Source organism: Amaranthus tricolor, chromosome 7 (genome assembly GCF_026212465.1).
Source record: "Amaranthus tricolor cultivar Red isolate AtriRed21 chromosome 7, ASM2621246v1, whole genome shotgun sequence".
Taxonomy (NCBI): Eukaryota; Viridiplantae; Streptophyta; class Magnoliopsida; order Caryophyllales; family Amaranthaceae; genus Amaranthus; species Amaranthus tricolor.
Genome location: NC_080053.1, coordinates 12,068,100 through 12,095,544, shown reverse-complemented (window position 1 = coordinate 12,095,544; position 27,445 = coordinate 12,068,100). Strand labels below are relative to the sequence as shown.

Below are 27,445 nucleotides of genomic sequence, written 5' to 3'. Positions count from 1 at the left end.
TATTCACCTCCATTTAATATTTTAATTCGTCTTATTTTTCTGAAAATAATAACATGTTTAAAAATCACACATTGCACGGGTTTTTATTAAGTGTTAGTTATTGTCTTTATGATTTGTCTTAAACCATTTTTATGCTCTCAAATGATTAATTCACCATTTTGACGTTTAAGTCGTCGTTTAATTCATCAACGCTCTCAAATATTTAGGGCAAATTATAAAGACAAGAAGCAACACTTAATAAAGGTAGAAACGTTAAAATGGTGTAACACCCCTGAATTTCCGACCCCTTATACGGAACCAAAACCGCAAAAGACGGAAGGTAGTTCGGGTGTTATATTAAAATAAAATAAATAAAATAATTAGAAACCTTATAAATGTGAGTAGAAATTTTGGCATGAATTCGACTAAATCGAGGACGTGATGGAATATAAAACACAATAAAATAACCAAACTCATCCAATGCATCATCGCTTTAATAACTCGCACCACGACGGAATGATTCATCGTCGGCTCCTCAAATCTTCATAACAAGCATGGATCGTGGTTCCAATGTTGACGCTTGAGTTTTAAAAAAATAATAAAAAAAATTTAAACAATACAAACCCATAACCTACGCAACAAAAAATTTAAATAATACAAAGGAGGACACAAGGCCTCATATCAAAAACATATACGGACAAAGTTTGGAAAAGACATAATAACTACAAAATCAAAAGGTGTTTGCATAACACGAGTTATGCTTCGCACTCCACACTCCCCCAAAGCAATGCAAAAGATGCTCCAGATACTTGGTACGCCAGTCTATGATCCTCCTGCTGCTCAACATCAGACCAAAGGCCAATGTATCATAGCAGAACAATCATAAAAGTCGTAAAACAATCAAACATAAACACAAACACGTACACGTCAGTAACTAACACCAAATATAGTAAGGCTAACTTACTAGATATCATTATGTTATACCACGATATAAATATAATTTCATAAGACATAAGCACAACTAATGGCCGTTTATCACCCATTTGTACTTGTTAATCTCCTTTCTTCCTTTCCAACCCGAATAATGCGTTCTTGGGTGGAATGTAAGTCTCAACACTCCTCTTTTCAAAAGCATAAACACTGATAAACACGCGTATTGTCAACTCATTTAAGGGCACCAAGAGGCTACTAAACGCTTAACCTGAAAAAGCTTGTCTTCCTTAAAGTAAGTACAATTATAATATATCCTTGGGATTCTTAACTCTTATAAGGTATCTTAATATAGGCGTAATCTTTTTATGAAGGAAAACCCTTGGAGTTCGCATGACCCACAGGGCACTTCTCACTATAAATTTTGTACCAATGAATCAACTCTTTATCAATGAGAACCTTTGGGTTTGCAAGACCCACCAATAACTTAAACATTCTCTTGCTATCAATGAGAATCATGAGGTTTGCAAGACCCACAGGTAACTCAAACATACTTTTTCTTTCAATGAGAACCTTGGGGTTTGCAAAACCGACCGGTTACTCAAACATACTTTTGCTTTCAATGAGAACCATGGGGTTTGCAACACCCACTGGTAACTCAAATATACTCTTGCTATCAATGAGAACCATGGGTTTGTAAGACCCATCGGTAACTCAAACATACTCTTGCTTTTAATGAGAACCATGGGGTTTAAAAGACCCACCCGTAACTCAAACATGATCTTGCTTTCAATGAGAACCATAGGGTTTGCAAGAACTAAGACCCACCGATAACTCAAACATACTTTTGATTTCAATGAGAACCATGGGGTTTGCAAGACCCACCGACTCAAACATACTTTTGCTTTCAAGGAGAACCAGGGGGTTTGCAAGACCCACCGGTAACTCAAACATAAACTCAAACTCATATATAAAGGAATCATTCTGACTCCAAGTAAACATAATGAAATTTTATCAATATGGGAATTATGCTTAACATCTAATATTACCTTAGAGCTCTGCGTCTATACCATTCTAAGTTCAAGAGATATGCAATCAATAGCTATTCATGTACAATGCTTACTCTATTACTTCATATATATAATACAATGCATAGAGTCGCAAATATTGCTAATACTTTGAAACATAAGCATATAAGAGTTTGTTACCGCGTGTGCGTACCTGTAATTGCAACTGCAAGACAAAAAGTTATCACAACCATCAAATATGAGGTTCTTAAGCTTATCTTATGAACTAAGCACCTATGCACATTCAAAGTATGACTAATAAGTCTACTTAACCTCATATAAGAGTCACTTACTCTAAAAGAAAGTACACTACTACCATTAGAGCAAGTTCTAGTTTATGTTATCATGCTAATTAGCCAAATGCAACAATTTCAATTTTAGGTTTGCTTACTACTACACCAATAGTTCTAATCTAATCACAACATACACTTTTCACACTATATTTAATACAAAGTATGTTCTAAGGAACAAAACTTAACTATATACATTGCATCGTTATATTACTATGAATACGTAGACATAAGATTGAATAAAATAATGTATTACATACAATAGGGACCACCGGCGGTGCTGGCTGCTGGTGGCCGGCAGTGATAGCTGGTGGTGGCAGCTGCCTGCAGCTGGTGGTGGTGGTGGTGGATGATTCTTGGTGTTGAGGAAGGAGAGGTGAAGAAGAGAGAAAGAGATGGAAAATGAGGAGTAAGGGTTTAGGGGTTTTTATTTATTTATTTATTTATTTCTATTTTTCCTAATTCAAAGCTCTAACCCATTTATATAATCATATATTTACTTACAAGCCCAAATTAAGACAACTTTCAATATGCTAGCAAATTTTGAATTACAAGTATAAGTTTAATTTGAACATCTATCTTTGAGTAATTGTAAATTTACTCTTAATATAAATATGTAGGCATTCTTATACAATTCTAAATAATTGATATAAACTAATTCAAAATAATTATTAAAATAAAAAAATCTCTAAAAAAAATATTATTACAAATAAATAATGACGTAAAAAAATGGCGGGGTGTTACAAATGGTGAATTAAACGGAAATTGACAAGAATTTGACGGAAAATGTTACGGCAGTTGGATAAGGCATAAACTAGATGTTACCATGTGGAAAAATCTTACAAAAACATTAGACCTGATCAAACACCGACCCGGACCGGGTGGAAAAAACAGCCCATTGATGCGGGCCGGGCCGGGCCGAAGTGCGGGCCTAAAAGTTCCTGCCCAAACCCGTAATATGTGGGCTTTTTTGCGGGCTTACGGGCCTATGTTATATATTATTTATACATAATTAAAAACATAAATTACAAATAATTGAAATAAACAAATACAATTGTTACATATTATACATAATTAAAACACAAATTACAAATAATTGAAATAAACAAATACAATTGTTGCATATTATACATAATGTAAAACAAATTCAAAATGCAAATCACGAACAAGCTAGTAAAAAAATGAGTAAACCAATGAAATAATGAATAGATCCTCAACCAATGATTTGACAATCGTCATCTTCACGATCTACCTCCTCTTCAGCATTAAAAATGGTAGACCGACCTTGATGCAATATGGAAAAAAAGTGTTAGCATATGAAATAATCAAAATATGTAACTAATTAATTATACATTAAAGCAAAATAATAACTTACCTAAACATAAACCCTTTGCACGTAGCCAATCTTCATAACAAGCAAGAGATTCAATCATCATTGATGTTAGAGAAGCCCTCCAAGGATTAATCAATTTCTTACCCATACTAAAAGCCGACTCGGAGGGAACGGATGATATAGGAATAGCTAGGATGTCACGAGCTAATGCGGCAAGTTGTGGATGTCTAGGTGCTCCACTATTTTTCTACCAACATAAACCATCAAGAGGACTCTTATGATCAATATTCTTTTCCTCCAAATAAAGATCAAGTTGTGATTTTTTCACCACACTTTGTTCTTTTCCAGTCATCCAACTGCTATAATTAGCCATCCTATCACTACCAATAGGAACATGCATATTTGTCTCCCCACCAACCTTGCCACTTTCTCCTCACCATCCACATCCCTATACTCCTTTAGCAAGTCACACAAAATGGCTCTCACTTCCGCCACTTTCTCCTTAGCTATCATTTCTCCATAAAGAACGGTGTAACAATACTCAACAAATTTAAGCTTATAACGAGGGTCCAAAACACAAGCACAAGACAATAACATATTATAATCCAACCAACACTTGTCAAATTTCTTTTGCATATCTTTTACCATATTAAACAAGAATGAATGAGGACCATTTGCAGTTTCAAGTAGCATGCATTGAATATCCCAAACCCCCTTGAAATAAACATTTGAAGTTGGTGTTGTAGAGGCAGAGAATTCATTAGTGATATTGTAAAAAACCTTTAAAAAGTCACGAATCACCAACACTTTGTGCCACTCATCATCATCAAGTAAATACATTTTTATTTCAATATCCTTTTCCACCACATGATCAACGACCGCCCTAAAATAAAGAGCACGATCAAGCATCAAATAAGTTGAGTTCCACCTAACACAACAATCACGACAGATTCTTTTCTTACCATCTAAATGATAAGTTTGTTGAGTAATCTGGTAGAACTTCTTTCTCTTAGGTACTGAATGCCTAAAATGTTTGCCAATTGATCTAATCTTTTCCACAACATCATCAATAAGTCTAAGACCGGCTTGTACAATCAAATTTATGATGTGACAACAACAATGAATTTGGAAAAAGTCACCAGAGAACAAAAGTCCTTTACCATTCCTCACAAGTTGTCTCTTTTATTTGACTCACCATTGTATTATTGTAGGTCGCATTATCTAATGTAAAAGAACCTATTTTACCATCTATTTTCCATTTGGACAAACAAAGACAAACATCCTCCGCTATAGTAATACCATCAAATGGAGGTGTTAAAACTCCAAATCTAATGATTCTTTTTTGCGACTTCCAATTCCTATCAATCCAATGAGCAGTTATACAAATGTATTCATCTTGTGTATGATCATTTCTCCAATTATCAGAAGTAAAAAAAATCCTTCCTAATGCATTTTGCATGTCTAACTCCACAATTTTTCTTTCCTCATCATAGTGCTTCAATGCATCCCTTCTAAGTGTGTGTCAACTCAAAACTTTATAACTAGGACAAGCAACAGCAAGCATGTTTTTAAAGCCGGGCTCTTCCACAGTTGAAAATGAATGAGCACCAACAACTACATACATACAAATAGCTTTCCTAAGTTCTTCAGGATCTATTTTAGGATTTTTTTAAGGACATGGATTGTCCTTGAGAAGTGGTTTCAGTCCTTATCATGAAGTTTTTTATCGACCTATGATTTTTAGCAACACACTTTTCAAGATGTCTTTTTAAATGAGAGGTTCCATTTCGAGATTTTGCTGTAATAACTTGCTTATAGTGATTGCATTTTGCTTTTGTTTTGCTTTTATCATCTAATTTAATCCTCTTCATCTCATTCCAAACAATTGATCGACGATTCCGTATGTCCCCTTTATCTTCTTCTTCGTCATCATGTACATCATCAAGAATTTCAAGATCTTCCACTAGACGCTTTTTGCTATTTGCAGATTTTTCCATTATTTTCAGATCAAGTACTACAATCAACTAATCAAGAAATACAACTCAGAATAATAAATGGAACAAATAAACTAATAAAGTAACAAACTAATAACAAATAAGTTAATAAGATAATAAAGAATAGAATATATCAGAAATATATAACACCATGAGTAACTAGAACTTTTAATTAAAGGAAAATATATCAGAAATCTGACAACCCAAATCAGATTGTTGGTCACATTTCCCTTTTCTGGACACAGAAGATGGTTCAAGTTATTTGGTTTAAGAAGAAAAGCTAAGAGAATTGGAAAGGCAGTGTAGAATTTCGGAGGAGCAATTCTAGCAAGGAAGTAAGGATCAATTAACTACTAACTAATTTCACTGATCAGAAGAAAAGCAAGGTAAATGCTGCCAAGATAAAAAGACACGCACTAAAAGACCAAAACCCACACCCCACATTTACGCCACTCACCTATGCCGACTCTGGCCAGCTTGGTTTTTATTCATCCTCATAGAATCCAACGGTTGGTATTTATTCATCCTTCAGAAATTCCAAGCACATAGAGCATACTTGACTTGCAGTTTATCAATGCTTGGTTTTATTCATCCAAATGGAATCCAACCGACAAATCTAATTCCATTTCACCGTGTCTATCAACTTCAAACATATAATGGTTTTCGTACTAATGAAGAAATACTCCAATTTTAATATATAAATCCTGCATCTTTCAACAATTCATGTTTCTACATTCCAATGAAATTACACTGTACAAATTTTGTTAAATTTTTTTTTCAGATTTACTTTTAAAAAAATAAAATTACCCATGACAATATAAATTAGCATGAACATAAAACCAAAATCAAGCATTTGCACTTTGCATATTTCAGATTTCAGATTTTATTTTACCATAACCATGAGTCCATGACAATATAAATTCATATTTCACATTAACAGAAACTCATAAAAAATAACTAAACTACAAATATGGAACTAAAATACTAAATAGAATTACCTTGATTAAGATTTCAGATTGAGAATTTGAGAGTGAGAGGCGTGAGTTTGAGAGCAATGAGAGGTGTGAGTGAGTTTGAGAGTGAGAGTAGGGTTTTAGTGATTTAGTGATATTACTTCTTGGGCCATAATCTTGTATTTCTTCTACTTCGGCCATATTTTAGGCTTGAATTTTAGTTCTTTTATTTAATATTTTTATTTTAGCTCTTTAACTTCTTTTTGGGTCGGGCTGGGCCACACTGCGTGCCAAATGTCAATCCCAAACCCGTCCATCGGGCCATATTTTGGTATCCAAACCCTCACTTTTTCGGGCCGGGCCGCCCATGATCAGGTCTAAAAAATATTATCACTAACGTTTCATGAAAGTTCAATGCTACATATAGAATTTCTTTATAATTAAAAATAATTCTAAAAATATTGGTCTATCTCATTTAAATATCATTTGCTATTTTACATCACCCTATATATTTCACATTATTATTATTATTATTTTCACATTGTTATTATTTTTAAACAATGAAATGGACCACTTTAGTGTTGTGTTCTGTCTCTGTGTGTATCTGGCGGAATTCCCAATGTTGCAAAGCAATACCAATACCATTGCTAAAACATTGAAATTAGGCAGATCAGGTGATCAAAATCATCTCTGTGGATTCTGAAGGCTTTTAATTAATTCACGCTTTTCACCAGAATGAGTCCAACTCTGATGAAATTGAAATCTCCAATGTCAATGCAAATACTCGATTTCCATTACATGATGAGTAATCGCTGTTATCGACCTCCCAGTTTCAGGTGTGAAATGCCCAATTCATCACCATTGTTGCAATCGGAAGGAAAAACAAGGGTAGGGACGATGACCTCACATACAGGGAGGGACCCACTTGTGGAAAAACCCAAATGGTTGAGGCAAAAAGCTCCTCAAGGTAACAAGTTTCAACAAGTCAAGGAGTCTCTGTCTCGCTTGAATCTCCATACGGTTTGTGAAGAAGCCCAATGTCCCAACATTGGAGAGGTATCTTTCTCTGTTGTTTTTTTTTTTTTTTTTTTTTTTTATACTTATTTAAGTTCTTTAGTTTCTTACAATAATGGACTATACTAAAATGGCATCTTCATTTTGTCTTCCAAAGAAAGCATAACTATTACTATAGTCTAGTCACTAGTGTTATTCTTCATTGAGCATGCAACTCCTAAGCTTGTGATTGTGAAGGACATGACTTCGGGGTTGGTGAGATTGCTGTAGAATGTGAAAAACAAGAGCAGAAAGAAGTGAAATTTAAGAGAAAATGATTGTTGGAAAAATGAGTTTGGAGGACTTACTGTGATGAAAAGAAATGTGGGTTTGCTACAAAGAGAGATATTTGGCCTAGTAGAGCATAAAGTATTGAGATGGGTCAATCTCAATTGAAGAGAGTTTGATAACAATTACTCAATGCTATCTCATTGTTATGGGTTTTCAAAAATACAATTTCCGGTTTAAATTTTTTGTAAACTGCAACTAGATCGCCAAAATGTCAATTGCAAGAAAAAACGGACTCTTAGACCGTAGGCTAACTAAATTGTGGTTTGGTTTATGGTTTAGACCAAATTTTGTCCAACCTTAGTAACTTTTACAGTCTCTGAATGACTAAGATAGCATATACAACAATGTAACACCCTGGCCCATCTAATCGTGGATGACTATCTATGGAGGCGGTATACCAGTCCCACAAACCAATACAAGTTTTTTTAGGGTATTTTGGCCTCGCTCGTATGCACTCGAGAAAATTTCCCAGCACTCGAGAAAATTTCCCAGCACTCGAGAAAATTTCCCAGCACCCATCCTAAGATACCGAATATACACCAATGAAGGAAATAAGCTATAAAGTTCTTGCAGCAAGAATGAAGGTCCTTACATTGAGAAATATGCCACAAGGTTGAGATTTCCAAAATAGAGACATAGATTTAAGATGCTCAAGCATTGCCTTAAATTGGGCAACATAAGAAGTTCCCACCATTTTTCTATCAAGTTGGAATTATCCAAATCAGTACATCACAATTAAATAAAGAGACTGAAACCCCTAATCCCTAAAAACCTAAATCAAGAGCCCACATTTCTAGTGAACCCAAAATTTGCAAACATTACATCCTTAGTGCGAATCGAATTCTGCAAATGCTGAAATCAATGTTAGCAGAAAGCACAAACCTCTTTTTAGCTTCTTCCCAATTAGATTTTGCAAGGCTTTGGCGTTGATCTTATTCATTTAAGCAGTCACACCATTTGTATGCGAACTAAATTCATTCTATTAGCCAATTTTCAAAAACAAATGAATAAGTAATTTCTAACATTAAGACATAATCTAGCAAAAGGTTCAAACCAATGCAATTAATACCCTCCTAATCAAAATCAAATCCACCCAAAAACAACATTTACCTTCATAATCAAAATTGAAAATTAAAATTCTAAAACAAAGAGAAATTCACTTATGGAGATTCTTAACCTTATCCTAACCCTTCTTATTGTAAGAGCTAACGATCTTGACACCTTTCTTGAAGGATGGGAGAAGAAGCGAAGTACTAGGGTCGAGGGGAAGCAGGAGCAGAAGGAAAAAGTAGGGAGGAGAGACAGAATCACGGTTTTCGAGGAGAAGCAGCAAAAAGATGAGGGTAAGAGGTAAGGGCTGCCATTAATGAAGGAATGAGAAATAAAGGGGAATGGAAATCAACAATAAGAATATTGGGTTGAAATGTAGGGGAATGGAAATGGAAATGAATCAATGCTACAATGTTTTTAAATGTTCTAGTTTAATGCTACCATGTGGACAAAACTTAAATCATTGCCACATCTGATGTTTCGCCAAACTTGAGGGCTACCATATGGAATATCCCTATTAAAGTACATATATTACTACTCATACAATTTATAAGTACTTCGAAACAATAATATTTATTGTATCCTATATAATGAAGGTATATCCTTATTTAGGGGTATATATTACATAATATTATTGTTCAACCCGCACTTGTGGGAATGCCTTTTTATCAAAGTGAGTAACTATATCAGAACAATTAGCATTGCAAGTGTAAGATGATGTGTGTTTTCTTCTTGGAATTTACATAACAGTGTTGGAATGGAGGGGGAGATGGAATTGCAACAGCAACAATCATGGTTCTTGGTGATACATGCACTCGTGGTTGCAGATTTTGCGCTGTTAAAACTAGTAGAAATCCACCACCTCCTGATCCTAAGGAACCAGAAAATACAGCCATGGCTGTTGCTAGTTGGGGGTATCTTCTGTTCCATAACTTTTCTTGCAAACTATCCACTTTATGTTTGCACTGTAATTGATGTACTTTCATTTATAATTATGCATTCCATTTCTTTAACTAGTATTAAGTGATTTTTTTGTTTGAGTTTATTGATTTTTCTCCTTAAATATGGTGGCATAAATGTATGAAGCAGAATTATCTAGAGTTAAGCATGCCCACTTTCATATTGTGGGACGGGAAATTTATTAGCTATATAAGCTAGTGTTCTCTTTCCCAAGACTTTTTGGATTTTGTGAATTTGTCTTTGTTTTCAACAAGCACATCTAATGTGTGCCTGCTAATAGAAACTCAAACATTTGATTGAGGTTCATCCTCATTTTACGGAGACAATGGGGCAAAGTGGCTCTACTACTCTCTCTTAGCCCATTCTTTCAAACAATTGTTAAAGTTAAACTATCGATTTCTTTCGTCAAGTCTTACATATCCTTACCTTTTTACATGATCCCTAAGAAAACTAATGTGCTTGATATCTATCAACTTCATGGTAGTAGAATACATACTCTTTTGGATAGTTGGTCCATTTCTTATATGCATACCAAAATTTTTGTCTTATTCTTGTTGGTCATGATGTCTGGATACTTGGTCTGCCACCATAACTTTGCATTATCTCCCAAATCTTGTTGGTTGTGAAATTTGGATATTTGGTGTGCACCATAGCTGTGTTTTGTCTCCCAAGAACAGTGCCTAAAAGTAGATACCTTTAGGTTGTTTCCCATTTGACAACTTCTGAAGTATTGATCCATGTGATGAAGTTCCCCACTTCCTAAGAGTTTCTTTCGTGGATTTGAGTGGCCTTTTCTTCGCTACACAAGTGGTTCAGTCTCACTTTTAGTGTGGAAACCTACTTCCTTGAGGTGGATTCGCTTTTTGTCATGAGCTTTGTGACCGAGGTCTCTAGCAACCATAGATCTGTTTTTTTTGGGCGGAGAACTTCTCTAGCTTGATGCTTTAAAGTAAATGCACTCTCACTTCCACGCTCGCATTATGAGGTTTGATCTCACTCATCGTTGGTTGTGCAATAACAAGAACTGACCCATGAAAGTCTCTTAGAGGGTAGAATGGTTTTACGGTCCATTCTATTCTACACTTTAGACGTATGAGCTTTGTCTATTGTCAACTAAAATACAAGCCAAGTGTGCCTAAGGCTTATTTGTGCTCAACAAATAAAAGCACTAAGATGCATGCAAAACGTAGCCGTCACATTGGAGCCCACTATAGGATGGATATGTGTAACTCGCATGCTAAGGGGAACAATATACACTTTCATGTAGAGTCAAAAGAGATTTTTATCAATTAGTCAATACTTTACAAGGTGGTTAATATGAAATTTAGCTTGTAACCCTTAGTAGACACGCACTTGACACAAACATAGTACTGGGAATAAAAAGATAAAAGAAACTAACTTGTAAAGTAAAACGACCATATATATAATATAAGAAGTGCTTAGAACCTTACAGGCTAACACTAGTGGCCTGTTTAGTTGTTGGTACTAAATGATGGTAATAGGAATGATTTGTAGTGTAAATTTTCAGGAAATATACCAAGTCATTCCTATGGTGACGAAACTTTGATCATAAAAGAGATTTTTTGCTTATAATTTTTTATTACCATCTAATACCAACCCTTCAAATGGTAACGCATTGGAATGGATTATACGAAGAAAATGAGATGATTGAAGTAGAACAAGTATGACCATTAAACTTGTCAAGATATTTTCCTACCAAAATTACACTAACTTTCCATTACCCATCCCACTAATTAATACCGACAACCCCTTAAATGGTTTTCGGTGACTGCTATCTTTTATATTTGTGATTAGGAGCTTGATAATTTAATGGATGCTGTATAATGTAGGCTTATGCAATTGTGAAGAACTTGTAAAAGCTTATTCAATGTTAAATGAATTCGAGTTGTAATGTCCTTGTCAAATTTTTATTTTTGAAATATGCAAAAATAAAACCCTTAAGGGTGCACTAATGCTTTTGCTTGGACCTTTACATCTCTGTAATGCCATCGTTTAAGCTAGGAAGATTTAGCTTTATAGCACTATAATTTCTGTCCACTGTAATACTAATGTGCAGTGCAACTTGATAATGATTTTGTTTTTAAAATAATTGACGTACACGTTAGACTTATGTAGATAGAATTGGAGTAAGAAAGTAAGATTTAGGAGGACCATGGCCCCTCACTTATATCAGATCAGCTGAATGTAGACATGATTAATGTGGATCTTTTTTGAACCTTTTCAAGGCTTACTTTTTGCTGGAAAAAGGTTCTTATTTTGGGGAAATTGGATTCAATTCAAAAACCACAAACAGTTTTTATTTCAGATAGTTGATGTCATGATTCGTTAACTGATATTATTTTGGCCATTGGCTTTGCAGTGTTGATTACATTGTTTTAACGAGTGTTGATCGGGATGATTTGCTTGATGGTGGAAGCGGCCATTTTGCTCAGACCGTCAATGCACTGAAGGTAGATGGAACTTTCTAAAATTGTTACTTAAGTTTTCTTTTATTCTGGCTGATATTTCCGAAGAGAGAAAAGAGGCTTGACAAGGAAATATATGATGTGCAGAAACTCAAGCCTGAAATCATGGTAGAATGTTTAACATCTGATTTTAGGGGAGACTTGAAGGCTGTAGATACACTGGTGCATTCGGGATTAGATGTTTTTGCTCACAATATCGAAACTGTCAAGCGGCTTCAGCGAATAGTTAGAGATCCACGGGCAGGGTAAATTTTGTGTTTTTATGTTGTCAGCGTCAACTTATTGAAACTGCCTTCACTAAATGTCTATGTTTTTCTACCGTGTATACCAATCTAATCCAGATGCCTAGTAGATTGCTTCTACATAACATGTGAAGTCAATATATATGGTTAGACGTTCTTCTACCCTGGATAAGAGTGAGAGATGAAGGCCCAGGGAGAAAGAAAGAGATGGATTTTGTTGAGAAAGGAATTCGAGTTGAGCGAAGGACATAAACATTTCTTGGGCAATAGTAAAGATGTTAATTGTTCTTGTACCAACTAACTAATTCCTTACCAACTCTGTCTTAACATTTACGCCATACCAAATGGCCTATGAGATTCAGACTGCATGGAATTAATTACTGGCATTGCGTACATCTGACCTTGCCAACCCCATCCTAGGTAGGACTTAGGAGACGTTTAATGGCATTGTAGTAATGAAATATTGTTGAAAATTGGGGGACTGATACAACAATTATTTCCAAGAATATAGATGTAAAATTTCCCTAATAAGAAAGTATATTATGATCACGTCGTTGAGGAGCAACAGAATGGTTAAGTTATATGAATTATCGATGGAAATTTGAAACAATTAAGCAATGTTAACAAAAAAAAAAAAGAGCTTCAGGTAAACTTAATTCTAAAAATAAGCGTTTTTATGTCCGAGCCTAAGGTTAGGTATGTTCGCAGTTAATAAATGCGAACAAAAAAATTGGTCAAAAAAAGTCAAAATTGTTTGTTCGCACTTAATAACTGCGAACAAAAGTGAAACAATGTCATAACGTTAGAAAGGGCGGAAAAAAGCAAAAACATTGTTAGTAACTGCAAACAAACATGAATTTCACTTTTTCCGTCCCTTCTAACGTTATGACATTGTCTCCTTTTGTTCGCGGTTACTGCAAACAAACAATTTTGATTTTTTTTTGACCAGTTTTTTTGTTTCCAATAATTGCGAACGCACAACCTTAGCTTCGGACATAAAAACACTTTTTTTTTTAATTAAGTTTACCCGAAGCTCATTTTTCATTTTTTTTGTTAAAATTGCTTAATTGTTTCAATCTTTCTCATCGATGATCATTGATAGTTATGACTCATGAAGGAAAAATTTGGAGGATGTTCTGCTAGATTAAATACAATTATTTGTGGGGGCTTCTTATATCCAACAAAATTTTGGACTTTGCCTATTTGATTGATTAGACTAAGGCATCGGAGCTTTCTAATCTATGGTTTTTTGAAATATAATCTGACATATTTGTTACCGTTATGTAATACGTCCTTTTTTAGTCTGCTAAGTATCTTCCATTTGGCTTTTTTATAATTAAATACCATTTTTGGTTAAAAAGTTCAATGGAACTATGGAAGAACCAAAGTGACCATGATTTATGTGGTTTATATTTCTCCTCATCTTTTCTCTTTCTAAGGTTAAGGGCAAAGGCGTCAGAAATATTTTTTTATTCTTGTACACATGAATGGAACAAATTAAAAACTGTTCCAATAGGATAAATGGTACAGAATACTGCGGATACTATAGTGTAAGGTCTAACGAGGTGAATCATCTTACAAATTCTTGATGTTTGCACGCAATCGAGTAGAATTTTGAAAGATGGAAGGTAAATTTTTTGTTGGTACAAAGTACGATATTTTCTTAAAAGCTGATTGGACATGCGAGGAGAATGCAAATTCAATTTGGGCGGATATGAAGAATCGTCACTTGTGCACCTAAGGACATTTTAGGATAATTAAAGGGTGTGATGGGAGTGTGGGCACATGGAATGTAGAAGTAAAGATTGCAATAAAGAAAAAGAAAGAATACTATTTAGTTTTAGGAAAATATAGGAATGAGGAGAACATTCAAAATACTAGGATGATCATTGAAATTGATTTTCTTAGTTGTAGATTAGTATTAGAATAGGCCACTCAAATATGATCTTTCTTGCTGACGATCTCTCACGTTAATTTGTTTTGATTCATATAGTTGATCCCATATGTTAGATTAAGGCTTTGGCATTGTTGTACGTGTATATGGTTTTTATAGCTACTATAAAAATGGAAGAATGAGATATTTACAACTGTTTATGATTAATCTAATAGTTTATTTCGATTCTTTTTTCCAAATTGCTGGGACATGAAATGGAGTAATAACTCTTTCATATATTGTGAGAAATTGGAACATTACTCCAACCCCCCCCCCCCCCCCCCCCCCCAAATCTTCCCTGCTCTATTTTTATTCCTCTTTCTTTATGTGAACACACTCAAGGAATGTTGGCTAGTAAGTTTTACGCTATACTTATTTCTTTTTATCAAAAATCCGTTGCTATGGTCATACCCTACCCAACGTGTAGTTTCAGATAGTGTTTGCTTGTCCATGATACATGAATTCATCTGTTGAGTGATTTGAGTCATTGAGACAGGTATGAACAGAGCTTGTCCGTACTGAAGCATGCAAAAATTAGCAAGGAAGGAATGATTACTAAAACATCTATAATGTTAGGACTTGGGGAAACTGATGATGAATTAAAGGAAGCCTTGGCTGATCTTCGGGCCATTGATGTTGATATTCTTACACTCGGACAGTATTTACAGGTGTAAATGCCTATGCTCTCTCCATGTCTTAATTGGATTTGTGCTCTAGTTATCGGAAAAAAAAATCATATTACTTATATTTTGAACCCCCTTGTTCCAAATCTTTAGTCGTTTACTTTCTTTCCTATCGGAAAAATGTTGGAGTATCACATTTTGTTCATCCTGGGCATCTCATCTGCTTTGTCTTTTGATTTAGAACTTATATTGGTTTTACTGTTACAGCCGACACCATTGCATCTCACAGTTAAAGAGTATGTCACTCCGGAGAAGTTTGCTTTCTGGAAGGAGTATGGAGAAGCTATCGGTTTCCGCTACGTTGCTAGTGGACCTCTCGTAAGCATATTGCCCTGCTTATTTGAATGTTTATACTTTAGAGGATACTTCTGTTTTATTCGTGTAAAATCCGAAGATGTCCTTATTTGAGTGGGTTGTTGATTAGAAGTTGCAGTGTTTAAGCTAGAACATCCTTCCACAACTTAGATTTTCTGGGACCACTATGATTACTTTCTTAGTAATATAATTTGTTTGTTGTCATGTTATGGGGTATTATTAAGTTAATTTCGACTTTCTTTCCCGTCGTAGGTGCGTTCATCATATCGAGCTGGAGAGCTTTTTGTGCAGAGCATGGTGAAAGAATCAAATCGTGGCAATTCTAGCTCAGAGTTATACAGCTGATATAATATGTAGTACATAAGAGGAATCAACCCATAAAGAGGCAACATTTGACATAAATGTCTTATACAACATTATAGTTTCAGTAGAAATTTTTATTATTTATTCCATGTAGTCATACTGATACAGCATGATTGTCTCTTGTAGGATATTTCCAATTGTTTAATTTTAGCAATACAGATGTTTTTTTTTCTGAGAAAGTTCTTTTTTCTTTGGATGTTTTTGTTTGTTTGGACGACATGAAACCGAATGAAAAACGAAAACAAAGCACAGCAGAGCTGAAATTCTTGCTACTCCATGTTACAACTGCGAGCCAAGGAATGAGTTGATTCAATCAACTTTCAACAGATAGGAGTAGGTGACATTGATTGTCAAGATTGAATGATAGTAACTGTAGAAGGTCGACCAAGAAAAACTTGACTAGTTCAATGTGCTTGTAGAAATTTACTCGAGAAGTACTCGACTCAAGCAATGCTGCATACTCAAACCTGTTAGGGATCGAACTTATTGAAGCTTGTGCTTGAATTGGTTGACTTTCTAATCACTCAATTCATCTTTGTGCTTCATTCAGAAGATTTAAGGCTTTTAAATAAACTTTCATTTTGATAGACCAAAAAGAATGCTCCCAAATTTTTTTCTTGATATAATGCTCCCCAATGAATTGGAATGGGAACTGAAAAATTGATTGTGATCCATTCAACTGATAAGTTAAACCCTATTTCAACCTACTGCATAAGAGCATCAATACCAGTGAAAAAAGGGCAAAAAAGTTGCCTTTTTTTTATCAAAATAAGTACAAAAAATTACACCAGTTCACTAAAAAGTACATTTTAGATGGTGATTATAAAAAGAATTAGAGATGGTTTATTGATCTTCAGAAGTTTTCGCACTCCCGCCACTGTCAATCGGTATCGGACCATACAAGCAAACACATAGATTGCCTTGAAGAAGCTGTTGGTGGATATAAGTCTTGTACAAATCCCAAAATTCATCCCTACAATGATAATAAACATGTATAAATATATAGCATAGCACATAAGAACAGTGGAATGAAACTGATTAGCATATGCCTTTACAGTTCTTTCTATTCCACAAAATGTTTGTTATATAGCAACAGTTTGACTACAATATTGAGATCCCCCAGCCCCTATCCAGTTCCATGTTGCTGCGTACTCCCATCTCCTAGAAAATTACTCATGGCCGAGCCTAGAATTGAGACAAGCAAGGGAGCATTATTTATCAAATCCAACTTTTTGTGTCGATTCAGACAGCAGGCCCTTGGAGCATTCAACTTGAAAGCACATGAAAGTTGTGAAAGAAACAAATTGAATTGATAGAAAGCATCTAACATTCTAACCTGACTTGTCGAAGGGTAAGCAATGAAAAGCCTTTAACATCTGTATGCATATCAAGAACAACAATATCCAGCCGTGAAAGACCCAAAGCCTCCATTTCACATAATTTCTTAATCCTAAAATCGATAAAAATATTCGTAAGACTACAGAATAATAAAATGAAAGCAATTAACTCTATTTTGTATATGTAAAATACATTATTCAGAAAGCAATTTATGGGCATTCAGAGACCATCTCAACTCTCAAGGACATGTTTTACTTGGATTTACATGTACAAAAGATGTACCCAAACATAAAAATTCCAAAACAAAGGATTATTCACACTCCAATGGTAGAAATTTACAGCATAAGCAAATAAATCAGTAGACATACAGGAACAAATTTTCAGTTAACAAACAAAAGCCATCAATGTCCAAATTCAACTGAAAAACCAGTGTTTTACCAAACTGGTCGTCATTAAAACCAGAGCATGTCGATACTTTCTTTAAAATTTCAATAACTATCTAGACCAAAAAAGTATGCCAATAAAGGACATAGAGCTAACAAGATAAAACAGAACGGGACGGGGTATTTATGGACTTCTACTTTGTTTTATACATCTTTCAGACTTACAAATCTAGTTATGTTTGTTTAGTAATTGAATGAGGTAACTTATATTTTGAAAAATAGAGTTCACGTGTGGTTTCACATTTTCTCAGTCATAAACTGTTGATGGAATAGGAACTAGTGATTCGACATTCATCCAAATTATAGACAAGAGCAAGTTTCATGAACATGAAGCATAGGGTGTATGAAAGCTTTGACAACATATGAATTCTCAGACCGAAGGAATAGTTCTCATTCTGATTAATATAAAATTGATTTCACCATATGCAATTCAGATTCATGTTGTGCCCTCTCTAGATTCAAAGAAAGAAAAATCCTTTACAACATCTGCGTAAAGAATACTCTAGGACCTCCTTATCAGATTCTTTCGTTTCTAAGAGCAGAAAAGGTAAAGCTTTTAATATTGCTATTATATGCATTCCAAAAAAACTGTTTTTACATCTATGATCCTGATAGTAGTTACGCCATTGAATAAGCATTCATAAGACACATCTGTGAATGTATGCTAAAATAAAGGATTCTTGAGTTTAGCAACCAATTCAAGAACTCCTGTAAAGGAATCAGATAGAAAAGTGTGGCTGAGAAGGCAGCAAATTGATAATTGAGATTTTATTATTACTTGCTGTGCAGTATCTAAATGTTAATCATAATCAGACAGAAGTTGATTGGGCTGATATGTCAATATACATGATGGAAACAATCTTTATTGCCACGGTTTGAGATTTCCCCAAGCGGCTGAATCAATCTCAATATGGGCATGCCCACATCTTCACAGCAGCAATTACTACAATGACTTGTTACAAAGGTGATAGTGAACAAGTGTTGCACTACTTTCTTATATAGGCAATTTACCACCCTCAATAGCTGAAGTTACAGCTCTCATAAGCTCTATAGTTGACTATGGATTAATATCACAAAGGTTTTGTAAGGAGGCAATGAAAACTGATTTGAATCATCCTCAAATCATTCTGATAATAGCTAACATTAAAGGTTTGACGAAAACATATTCCAAGGTCCTTTATGCATAGCACTTCTATTGAGAAGCCAATCAAGCTGCTACTTGTTTAGCCAAAAAAAGATCAAAAGGAGTCTTATTTTTATCGTTCACCACAATGGAATTACAAGAACTACTTCTCAATCAGAAGTTATAACTAGCTGAATTGGGCATACCTTAGTTCCTAAATCCTAATAGGAGCAGAATGGCATCCATGTCCTAACTATAATATACACTCGTTGTATGAGTATGTGCACAATCAGAAAAGTATGCTTAATATTCATAGTAGTATGTGTGATTGGTAAATTATATGAGAATGAATTGTGTGGATGAAATTAAAAGACAGTGAAAATATGTGGATAAGATTAAAAGAAAGTGGTGAGCCATCATCAAAAATAGAAATGATGCAAATTAAGTGGGACGGACCAAAATGGAAAATGCTGCAAATTCAAATGGGATGGAGGGAGTATGTTTGATGTGGACGCATGCATGGCTGCATGGGGCACATGACTGATCTATAACTAAAGCCTATTTATTTTCATGTTTTATTTTGTCTTATGTAATAAAGAGCAAAATCAAGTCTAAGCATTTATATAGGGCTGTTCAGTTTTATAGCTGATATTTTTCTACTTAAATCAGCATAATTATGGTATTAAAGAAAGGGACTGTTGGTGCTTCATATGAAAGACCTTTGGTGCTTCATTGCTTGGCTTTTGGTGTTTCATTCAGCCAATATCCCTTCATTTTTGCTAGCTTTTGGGCTTCCTAATTCATGTATTCAAAGCTATTTACATAGGATCTCATATGTGGAATAAAAATCAGAACATTATAGAATCAAATATAAAATTGTGTTTATCTCTTGTACATCTTTGTGTTTGTTCCAACGAAACCAAGAATACCTTTAATATTTTGAGTGTCTTGAGTATTAAACTAGGGGAGATTGAGAGTGTCTTGTCTCTTGCATAAACCCCGAATCATTGAATTTGTCCTTGTGATTTAGTATTACCTAATGTTGTTACATCACAATATGTTTCGGTTCACTTTGAGAATGTAGCCACAAATAAAATCAATCTAAGTGTTTTCTCTTGATTACACTACATCATACATGGCTTAGTAAAAGAGAAATGAAGCATATTACTCTTATAAACTCATCTTTTAAGTTGACAAAAGTCAAAAATGTCAAGATGTGTAAGACATTTGACAAGAAAATTTGAACTTATTTTAATAGGCACCAAGACTTTGAGGGGAAAAAAAACCCCTGAAGTTTTTGGCAGGTGACAACCAAAACTACATTAGTAGTTTACAGAGATAATTCAATAATATGTCTGTCACTTCTAGACAATTTAAATCAAAAGAGATAAAAGCAAAACAAATAGCTGCGGTGCTAAAACAAAAAACCACCACGGAGTTGCTCAATTAACAACTGTCCAGTAAATTCTCTGGATAGACTCAATTAATTGATTTTTAATAAAACTTAAATGTTGAAAAACAAATACAAAACAAATAAACAATAAATTCCACACAGAGAATAAACGATAAAACAGTTTACCTGCTTGGCGTACCACAAGCAATATTAACACGATTCTTTAACAGGGCCACCTGCAATTATTTAAAACTGTCCACATTAGCACATTAACAGCAACTCAATCACAAAACAGAATATTAATACAATCACAACCAACAAAACAGGATAGTAGCCTGACTCACAAAAAAAGTATCCATTATGGCCTCAAACGGAGACTAATGCAAAACAGTCCACATCCAAAAGATCAAAAACACATTAGTGCAATTGAGCTTGAGTTCAAATGGCATGTCCAGCAAATTTCATGGAATCCAGTATAATTTAAAATTGGATTCCTTTGCTCAATCTTACTATCTTAGTCAACAACTTAACATTTACTTAGCTATCGAAAAGACCCTTGGCTTTTAAAAAGTTATGTGATTTCATTGAATTGGCCCAGTACGATTATTCTGGTGTATTATGCTTAGTTTTACAATGTTTCTAAGATTCAAATTTTGTTTAGCTGTCCATAACCAATGTAGCTGTGCGTAAGATTTGTATAGGGAGAAAAGGAAGTTTTGTTAGTTATATCCTAACGATTCTCTATCTGAGATCTGAGGTGTTTAAAGCTTAAGAATCGACACCATATTTTTAAGTCTAGAAGTACATAAAATTGGGAGAAAAGATCAGCCAGTGAGCCATTCTTTGCATTTTATGTCCAGCACTGTCTCAATTAATTTAACCTACGGTTGAAAGAAACTTGTAAATTTTAATAATCTAAAAGTGCAAAATCCATAAAACTCAAGAACTAATTGTGTTGCTAAAAGCCTTTGGGAAAGAACTATTCGATCAAGATTCTTGATTTTCTGAAATGTTTCACTCATGAGTCACCTATATCATGTCAGAATAATGAATATTAATCATCCAAATGGACATTCTCAATTGAAAATTAACTTCTAACTAAGCTTCAGGTGTTTGGCAACATTAGTACGAGCTTCAGGAATCAAGACGAAAATAAGATGCAACATATCCCCAACATTTACAGCCACAAACAAAAAGATATAATGCACAAGCAACATAATTCAACGCCAACAATTTGGAAAAGTGTGACGAGTAAAAATCACTATGTTTCCTGCGTAATTTTGCTAATAAAGTAATTAAAAAGGCTTTCTTTCTTCAATGCAATTTTGCTAAAAAAAGTAATTAACTTCAAATCGACATTAAACCAAAGCCTCTAGAGAAGCCTCCACAGACCAATTACAAAATATTTAGCATCCTTGCTCCAAAATACTCGCTTCATCCTACTGATTTTGCTACATTTGGTATTTGGGATGCTTAACTGATTTTGCCCAAATTTCTTTTATGCAAATGTCCCCAACTTTATAACTAAATCTCACTCACATAATTCTTTTCTTTTTTAATATGGGTCACAATTTAAAATTTTAGTTTCATTCTCTCCAACTCAAGCAACCAAATTTGAAAGGTATGCTACATAGAAATGTAGCAATTCCACTTGAGTACATCATACATTGATACTTGCTCTGGTCCTATTTAAATCGACATAAGGGTTTTTACAAAACCCAAAGCAATACTTTCATTAGTATCCATAATTCTGTACATCTAAAAGTTATAAAATCCGATATTTAAAAACTTTTTAACACGAAACTTACAAGATCCACCTTAACTATATAATTTCTTACATATTAGTGAGAAATTTGGATCAGAGTACATAAATACATTACTACAAATTAACAAAGTGTTGCATTAAATTAGGATCAGAGTACATAAATACATTACTACAAGGTCATCACTTGTTAGGAAATTTTCAGCCATCCATTTGTGTAGAAAAGTGAAGGTGAAAAAAGTAACCTGGTCATCAATCTTTATATGCTTTGAGAAAAGCTTCACAGCTTGGCATTCTTTAGTCAATATCCGCAAGCCCCTACAGTTTTCAAGCGAATGACAGGAAAGAGTAACTAGTGCTGCTGAAAAAAACATGTTCCTGAATCAAACTGACGCAAACAAAAGTACAAACTTAAACCTTAACATTTCCAATGATCTTAGAGCAGAAGCACTAATAACCAAGACAGATGGGCTCCCTGGTTCCACTTTTCCCTCTACAAGCTGGGAGTCACAAAGAACTTTTTTCCATGATGATGCAAACATGCCTTTAATATGTTGCCCTAGATTGCCAGATTCTTGATTAACACCCTCAGACAGCTTTACAAAGTATGATTCTGCAACATATTTAACAATTGTAATGGATTAACATCATAGGGCTCCGTGTTACCTAATTCACTAATTCCCCATAAAACTTGAATTGAGATACGATAATAAAAGTGAGTTTTGGTTTTTTTTTATTCAGCTATAACCCTAACCATTCTATTTCATTTCTTCAACAAAATGAATACTTAAATCCCAAAAACCAATTTTAGTGCTCGTCCACATAATTCTCAATTATCATTCAATCCAATTATAATCATCTCAATTCTCAACCCACAAATTCAAATTCATCAAAACAAACAAAATGAACAAAAATGCAAGCATAACAAGTAGAGGGTAAAAGTAAAGAACCTTGAATGGATTCCAATTCGAGGGAAGAGAGCTTAGTGTCATTTGCAGATTCGAATTGGTGAATAAAAAAAGAACGGTGCTCAGAAGGTGATAAATGTTGGGAAGTAATAAGTTTGGATTTGGTGGGTGGCTTTTCAGGCTTTTGTATTTCAGGTATGTTCTTCTTCAATTCTACTTCCATTTTACTCTTGTTCTTGTTGTTGCTTTTGGGTTTATTGATCTTCTTCTTGGGACCAACATGTTTTGGGTGTGGCTTCCTAATCCCAGATTTCTTGTTAATTCCTCCTCCTTTTCGGCTGATCTTCATTAGAGGAAAGCTAGCTGTAGCTGGTGTTGGTTTGGTTATGGTGGATTTGCAGACACAAAGTGATGATTGCCGTTTTTGTTGCCGGTCTCGCCGTTGTTCAGGGTTTAGTTAAACGTCTCACCTCTCAAAGTATTTGAAACGGCCGTATTCGTTTAGGGCATAGGAAACCCGGCATTTATTTGTTTTTTTTTTTTTTTTTAAAGAAATCTGAAAAATACAATGGATCAAGAAGAGCCCATGCTAGAAGTTCATGGTAAAAAGGTTTCATATAAACTTTCTTTGGTAGCTAAAACTCGGATCTTACCTAGCAATAGAATGGGCTAAAGAGTGAAAGATCGAAAAAAATAAGATAAATAAACAATTTAATTTCAGATATAAGATTCGGGAAAACTTATGTCCCAAAATAAGCTTCCGTACATCCAAGCCTAGCCTCGGCTAAGTCGTTGTTAGTAACAGCGAATGAGGAGAAAAAAAAATTAAAAGGCCCTAAGTCGCTGTTAGAAACAGCGACTTAAGGACCCCTTAAGTCGCTGTTACTAACAGCGACTTAAAAAAAAAAAAAATTTTTAAAATTTTAATAGTACTAAACTTGAAGTGGCTGTATTTTTTTGTTTTTGGAGCAGCTTGTTTTTTAACCTTCAAATAATTATTTAATAACAGATGAACTAACTATATAAACTTGTTATTGTTTGATTAATCTTCCGATGTGGGATTGTTTTCTGGAACACATCAAAATAAATGAAACCAAAAATTAGCTCACGAATAGAGCACCGATGTGGGACTAAGTTATTGAAGAGGAAGACATCCACCATTGAAGAAGAACACTTATGACAACCTTTTCTGATTCATTGCTAAATCCCTATTTTGATAGCCTTGAGTAAATCCAGCTCTGTTTTCCTCTCTTAATATTCATATTACTTGTTCCCAAAAGCGTCCCAATGTGCAATGCTAACTCCTCTTGGCATATATCTAAAAAGCCACCCTTGATTATCCAGATCCCAACTTTGTACTAGACATAATATCTCAATGGAAGAATCAAGCATACATAATCCTAGCTAAACTTCCTTTTAAGGTTGGTTTTCCATACCAGAAAACTTTGCTACTATTTGTAACATAGTGAAAAGTATCTTTAATTTATTAGAATCAAAAATTGTTGTCGAAGTGTATTAGATGGACGATTGGAGTTCTTTTGAATCATTTAAATACGAGATCAACTAACACTATCATATGCTCTCCCAGAGGCTCCATTTATCAAGTCTAAGTGATGAACTGATGATATGGATTTTAGATAGACATGATGTAGTAGCCAAATCTCTTGTTTTCTAGAATGATATCAAGAATGTCTCATCGATCAACTAACACTATCATATGCTCTCCCATATTTAAACTGGAAACACCTTAATTGTGTGATACAGTGAATCTCATCAGCAACCTTTGGCCACATGGTCCTCACCCAACATGTATCTTCCTCTTCTATGAACACTGAACTGCACAATGGTCCAAGTATTAAAATATTGAGGAAATACAATATTATAGAGTGGAGCAGGTTCTAGTTTGCATGAGTCTGGATCCGGTTGGATGTTTATGCTGTTATAGTCTTATATCAAACTTAATGATATTGATTTCGTTTGTTTACTATGACTATACTCAACATGTTTTCTAATCGTATAGTTTTGTGCAATCTACCTGTATATGACTATTAATTCATATTTCAACTGAATTACTTGACTTTAAAAATGTTAGTTTTTTACTTTGTTTGAACATTCCACAGGATGATGGGAAAAAATTAGCTCTTGAATTTCTTGAATTTCTTGTCAAGCATTATCGTGTCATGAGAGAACCTGAGACTACATTACAGGCTTTCCTACTATCAGTGGTATGTATTGCCTCCTTTTACTTCGTATTGTTATTTCTGTAGAGAATTCCTGTACAGATGCTTCATGAGATTTAGCAATGAATCAGAAAAGGTTGTCATAAGTGTTCTTCTTCAATGGTGGATATCTTCCTCTTCAATAACTTAGTCCCACATCGGTGCTCTATTCGTGAGCTAATTTTTGGTTTCATTTATTTTGATGTGTTCCAGAAAACAATCCCACATCAGAAGATTAATCAAACAATAACAAGTTTATATAGTTAGTTCATCTGCTATTAAATAATTATTTGAAGGTTAAAAAACAAGCTGCTCTAAAAACAAAAAAATACAGCTACTTCAAGTTTAGTACTATTAAAATTTTTTAAATTTTTTTTTTTTTTTTTTAAGTCGCTGTTTCTAACAGCGACTTAGGGCCTTTTAATTTTTTTTTTCTCCTCATTCGCTGTTACTAACAGCGACTTACTCGAGGCTAGGCTTGGATGTACGGAAGCTTATTTTGGGACATAAGTTTTCTCGAATCTTATATTCGGAATTAAATTGTTTATTTATCTTATTTTTTTCAATCTTTCCTAAAGAGTTGCCCTTACGAGCAACAAAACTACACCAAAACCCATCTAGAAACATTAAAAGAGAGCTTATTATAAAAAAGATGAATGGGAGAATGGCCTTCAACCCTTTGATCAATGGATCTCACTACATTCATATTAGGGGTGTCAAACAAATCGGGTTGGGTCATTTTCAGGTTCGGGTCATATATAAATGAGTCAGTAGACCCTTAACCTAAACCTGACATGTTTAATTAAATGGGTTAGAAATTGAAACCCCGACTTGATTTGTAGCAGGTCGGGTCAACCTGCTAAATACCCATTTAACCTGCTTTTTTTTGTTTGATTTTATTCGGTCTTTTCAGGTCGTTAAACCCATATATTTCAGGTCATTTGACCCATATACATGCTTCAAAGTTCAACTATCATTAGAATAAGAAATCATTAAAGACAAACACAAAAAATCGAACACAAAAAAAATCGAAAAAAAGACAAAAAAATCGAACACAAAAATCATCATGAAGAATTAAAGATGGCAGTAAGAACAATGAAAATTGCAGTAAGGGAAATGAACAGTAAAATCGAACAAAAAAAAATAGAAAAAATCGAACACAAAAAAAATCAAAAAATCGAACTACAAAAATAATTTGGCATCTAGAATTTGAGGTAGTGATAAATTCAGGAGGAAGATGGTAGTAAGAAGTTAAGAACTAAGAAGTAAGAAGAGAGAAGAAGGCAGAGCCGCAGGCGCAAAGAGAAGAAGAAGAACTGAAGAAGTAAGAAGTTAGAATTTTTTAATTTGGGGCTTGGGCCTATTTAGCTTTTTTTTATATTTTCAAAATATTATTTTGTATGTGGCAGCCTATTTAAGTATTTAGCTTGTTTTATATATTTTTTATGTCAAAGTTATATAAAGTTTTAGGTTAAATATTAATGGGTTAATATCAGATAATATGAGTCGACCTGACCTGACTGACCCATTTAATGAATGGTTTAAACAGGTTTTTTTCGGGTTTAAATATTCAACCTGAACCTAACCCATTTAATAAACAGATCAGTTCGGATTGACCCATTTAATTAATTGGGTCAAAAATCTAAACCCAAACCCGATAATTTCAGGTCGGTTTCGGATCAGGTTAGCAGATCGGGTCAGCTTTTGCAACCCTAATTCATACAATTGCCCTCTAAATGAACAAGGCGATAACCAAACAGAACCGCAAGCTCCATACCAAAAAGCGCAGCAACCACTTCGCAAACCTTAGGGGACCATAATGAATTGACATGCCGCACACCACCCAACAAAATTTTTCCAGCATTATTCTGAAAAAGCACACCAAGACCTCTAAGAGCCCCTAACGAAACATGAGTGTCAAAATTAATCTTGACCCAAGAACTAAGAGGAGGATGCCACAACAAAAATCTCAAAAGAGAATCACGGGGAGGAATATGAACTTTGTCCGTATATGCAGTATAATCATGAACTAAATTGTGAAACTTGGAAGTGAGACAACCAAATCACACCTCTCATCAGAAAACATCTCCTTATTCTTACAGAACCAAGCTGCCCACATAGTAGTACAAAAGGAGAGGAAAGAATCATCAGTAGAATGGCATGAATCCAAATAATAAAATCCAGCAATGAAGATTTAGGAGCATCATTGATAACCGCAACAGCCGAGAAATGAGACCAAATAGACGCAGAATTTGGACAATCGTTCAAAGCATGAATAATAGATTCCAGGGCAGAATTACATCCATCACAAAAGGAGAATCCACACAATATCGATTA

The 27,445-nt window shown here is 34.4% G+C and overlaps 3 protein-coding genes across 4 annotated transcripts; 1 reads left to right on the top strand and 2 right to left on the bottom strand.

The window, feature by feature from the left end:
- Positions 1–3,281: 3,281 nt before the first annotated feature.
- Positions 3,282–6,747, bottom strand: LOC130818499 (zinc finger BED domain-containing protein RICESLEEPER 2-like). The gene is made up of 5 exons (XM_057684671.1): positions 6,592–6,747; positions 5,352–5,623; positions 4,879–5,110; positions 3,642–4,778; positions 3,282–3,550 (listed from the first exon to the last, which is right to left on the bottom strand). The coding sequence occupies exons 1-4, from the start codon at positions 6,745–6,747 to the stop codon at positions 3,948–3,950; spliced, it is 1,491 nt and encodes a 496-aa protein (XP_057540654.1). The 3' UTR covers positions 3,282–3,550; positions 3,642–3,947.
- Positions 6,748–7,098: 351 nt separating this feature from the next.
- Positions 7,099–16,380, top strand: LOC130818748 (lipoyl synthase, chloroplastic). Of its 2 annotated transcripts, XM_057684944.1 has the most exons (8): positions 7,464–7,602; positions 9,123–9,240; positions 9,691–9,854; positions 12,281–12,371; positions 12,474–12,631; positions 15,058–15,229; positions 15,452–15,562; positions 15,812–16,380. In XM_057684944.1, exons 3-8 carry the CDS (start codon positions 9,733–9,735, stop codon positions 15,902–15,904), a joined length of 747 nt encoding a protein of 248 aa, XP_057540927.1. In that variant the 5' UTR covers positions 7,464–7,602; positions 9,123–9,240; positions 9,691–9,732; the 3' UTR covers positions 15,905–16,380. The 2 variants fall into 2 exon arrangements, with proteins under 2 accessions (XP_057540926.1, XP_057540927.1); XM_057684943.1 differs by lacking the exon at positions 9,123–9,240 and having other exon boundaries at positions 7,099–7,602.
- A 141-nt stretch (positions 16,381–16,521) lies between these two features.
- LOC130818749 (uncharacterized) lies at positions 16,522–23,497 on the bottom strand. Its single transcript, XM_057684945.1, has 6 exons — positions 22,932–23,497; positions 22,399–22,594; positions 22,227–22,299; positions 20,406–20,455; positions 17,259–17,372; positions 16,522–16,895 (listed from the first exon to the last, which is right to left on the bottom strand). Exons 1-6 carry the CDS (start codon positions 23,236–23,238, stop codon positions 16,766–16,768), a joined length of 870 nt encoding a protein of 289 aa, XP_057540928.1. The 5' UTR covers positions 23,239–23,497; the 3' UTR covers positions 16,522–16,765.
- Between the last annotated feature and the right edge of the window lie 3,948 nt (positions 23,498–27,445).

Excerpts from the sequence above, each read along its gene's own strand:
- LOC130818499 (XM_057684671.1), bottom strand. The coding sequence starts at position 6,747 with ATGGCCGAAGTAGAAGAAATACAAGATTATGGCCCAAGAAGTAATATC. Across the intron at positions 5,624-6,591 it reads AATCTGAAATCTTAATCAAG|TTGATTGTAGTACTTGATCT; the intron begins GTAATTCTATTT and ends TTTCTTGATTAG. Across the intron at positions 5,111-5,351 it reads TTAAAAAGACATCTTGAAAA|AAGGGATGCATTGAAGCACT; the intron begins GTGTGTTGCTAA and ends ACACACACTTAG.
- LOC130818748 (XM_057684943.1), top strand. The coding sequence starts at position 7,282 with ATGAGTCCAACTCTGATGAAATTGAAATCTCCAATGTCAATGCAAATA. Across the intron at positions 9,855-12,280 it reads ATGGCTGTTGCTAGTTGGGG|TGTTGATTACATTGTTTTAA; the intron begins GTATCTTCTGTT and ends TTGGCTTTGCAG. Across the intron at positions 12,632-15,057 it reads GTTAGAGATCCACGGGCAGG|GTATGAACAGAGCTTGTCCG; the intron begins GTAAATTTTGTG and ends TCATTGAGACAG.
- LOC130818749 (XM_057684945.1), bottom strand. The coding sequence starts at position 23,238 with ATGAAGATCAGCCGAAAAGGAGGAGGAATTAACAAGAAATCTGGGATT. Across the intron at positions 17,373-20,405 it reads GCTTGTGGTACGCCAAGCAG|GATTAAGAAATTATGTGAAA; the intron begins GTAAACTGTTTT and ends TATCGATTTTAG. Across the intron at positions 16,896-17,258 it reads CTTACCCTTCGACAAGTCAG|GGATGAATTTTGGGATTTGT; the intron begins GTTAGAATGTTA and ends TTATCATTGTAG.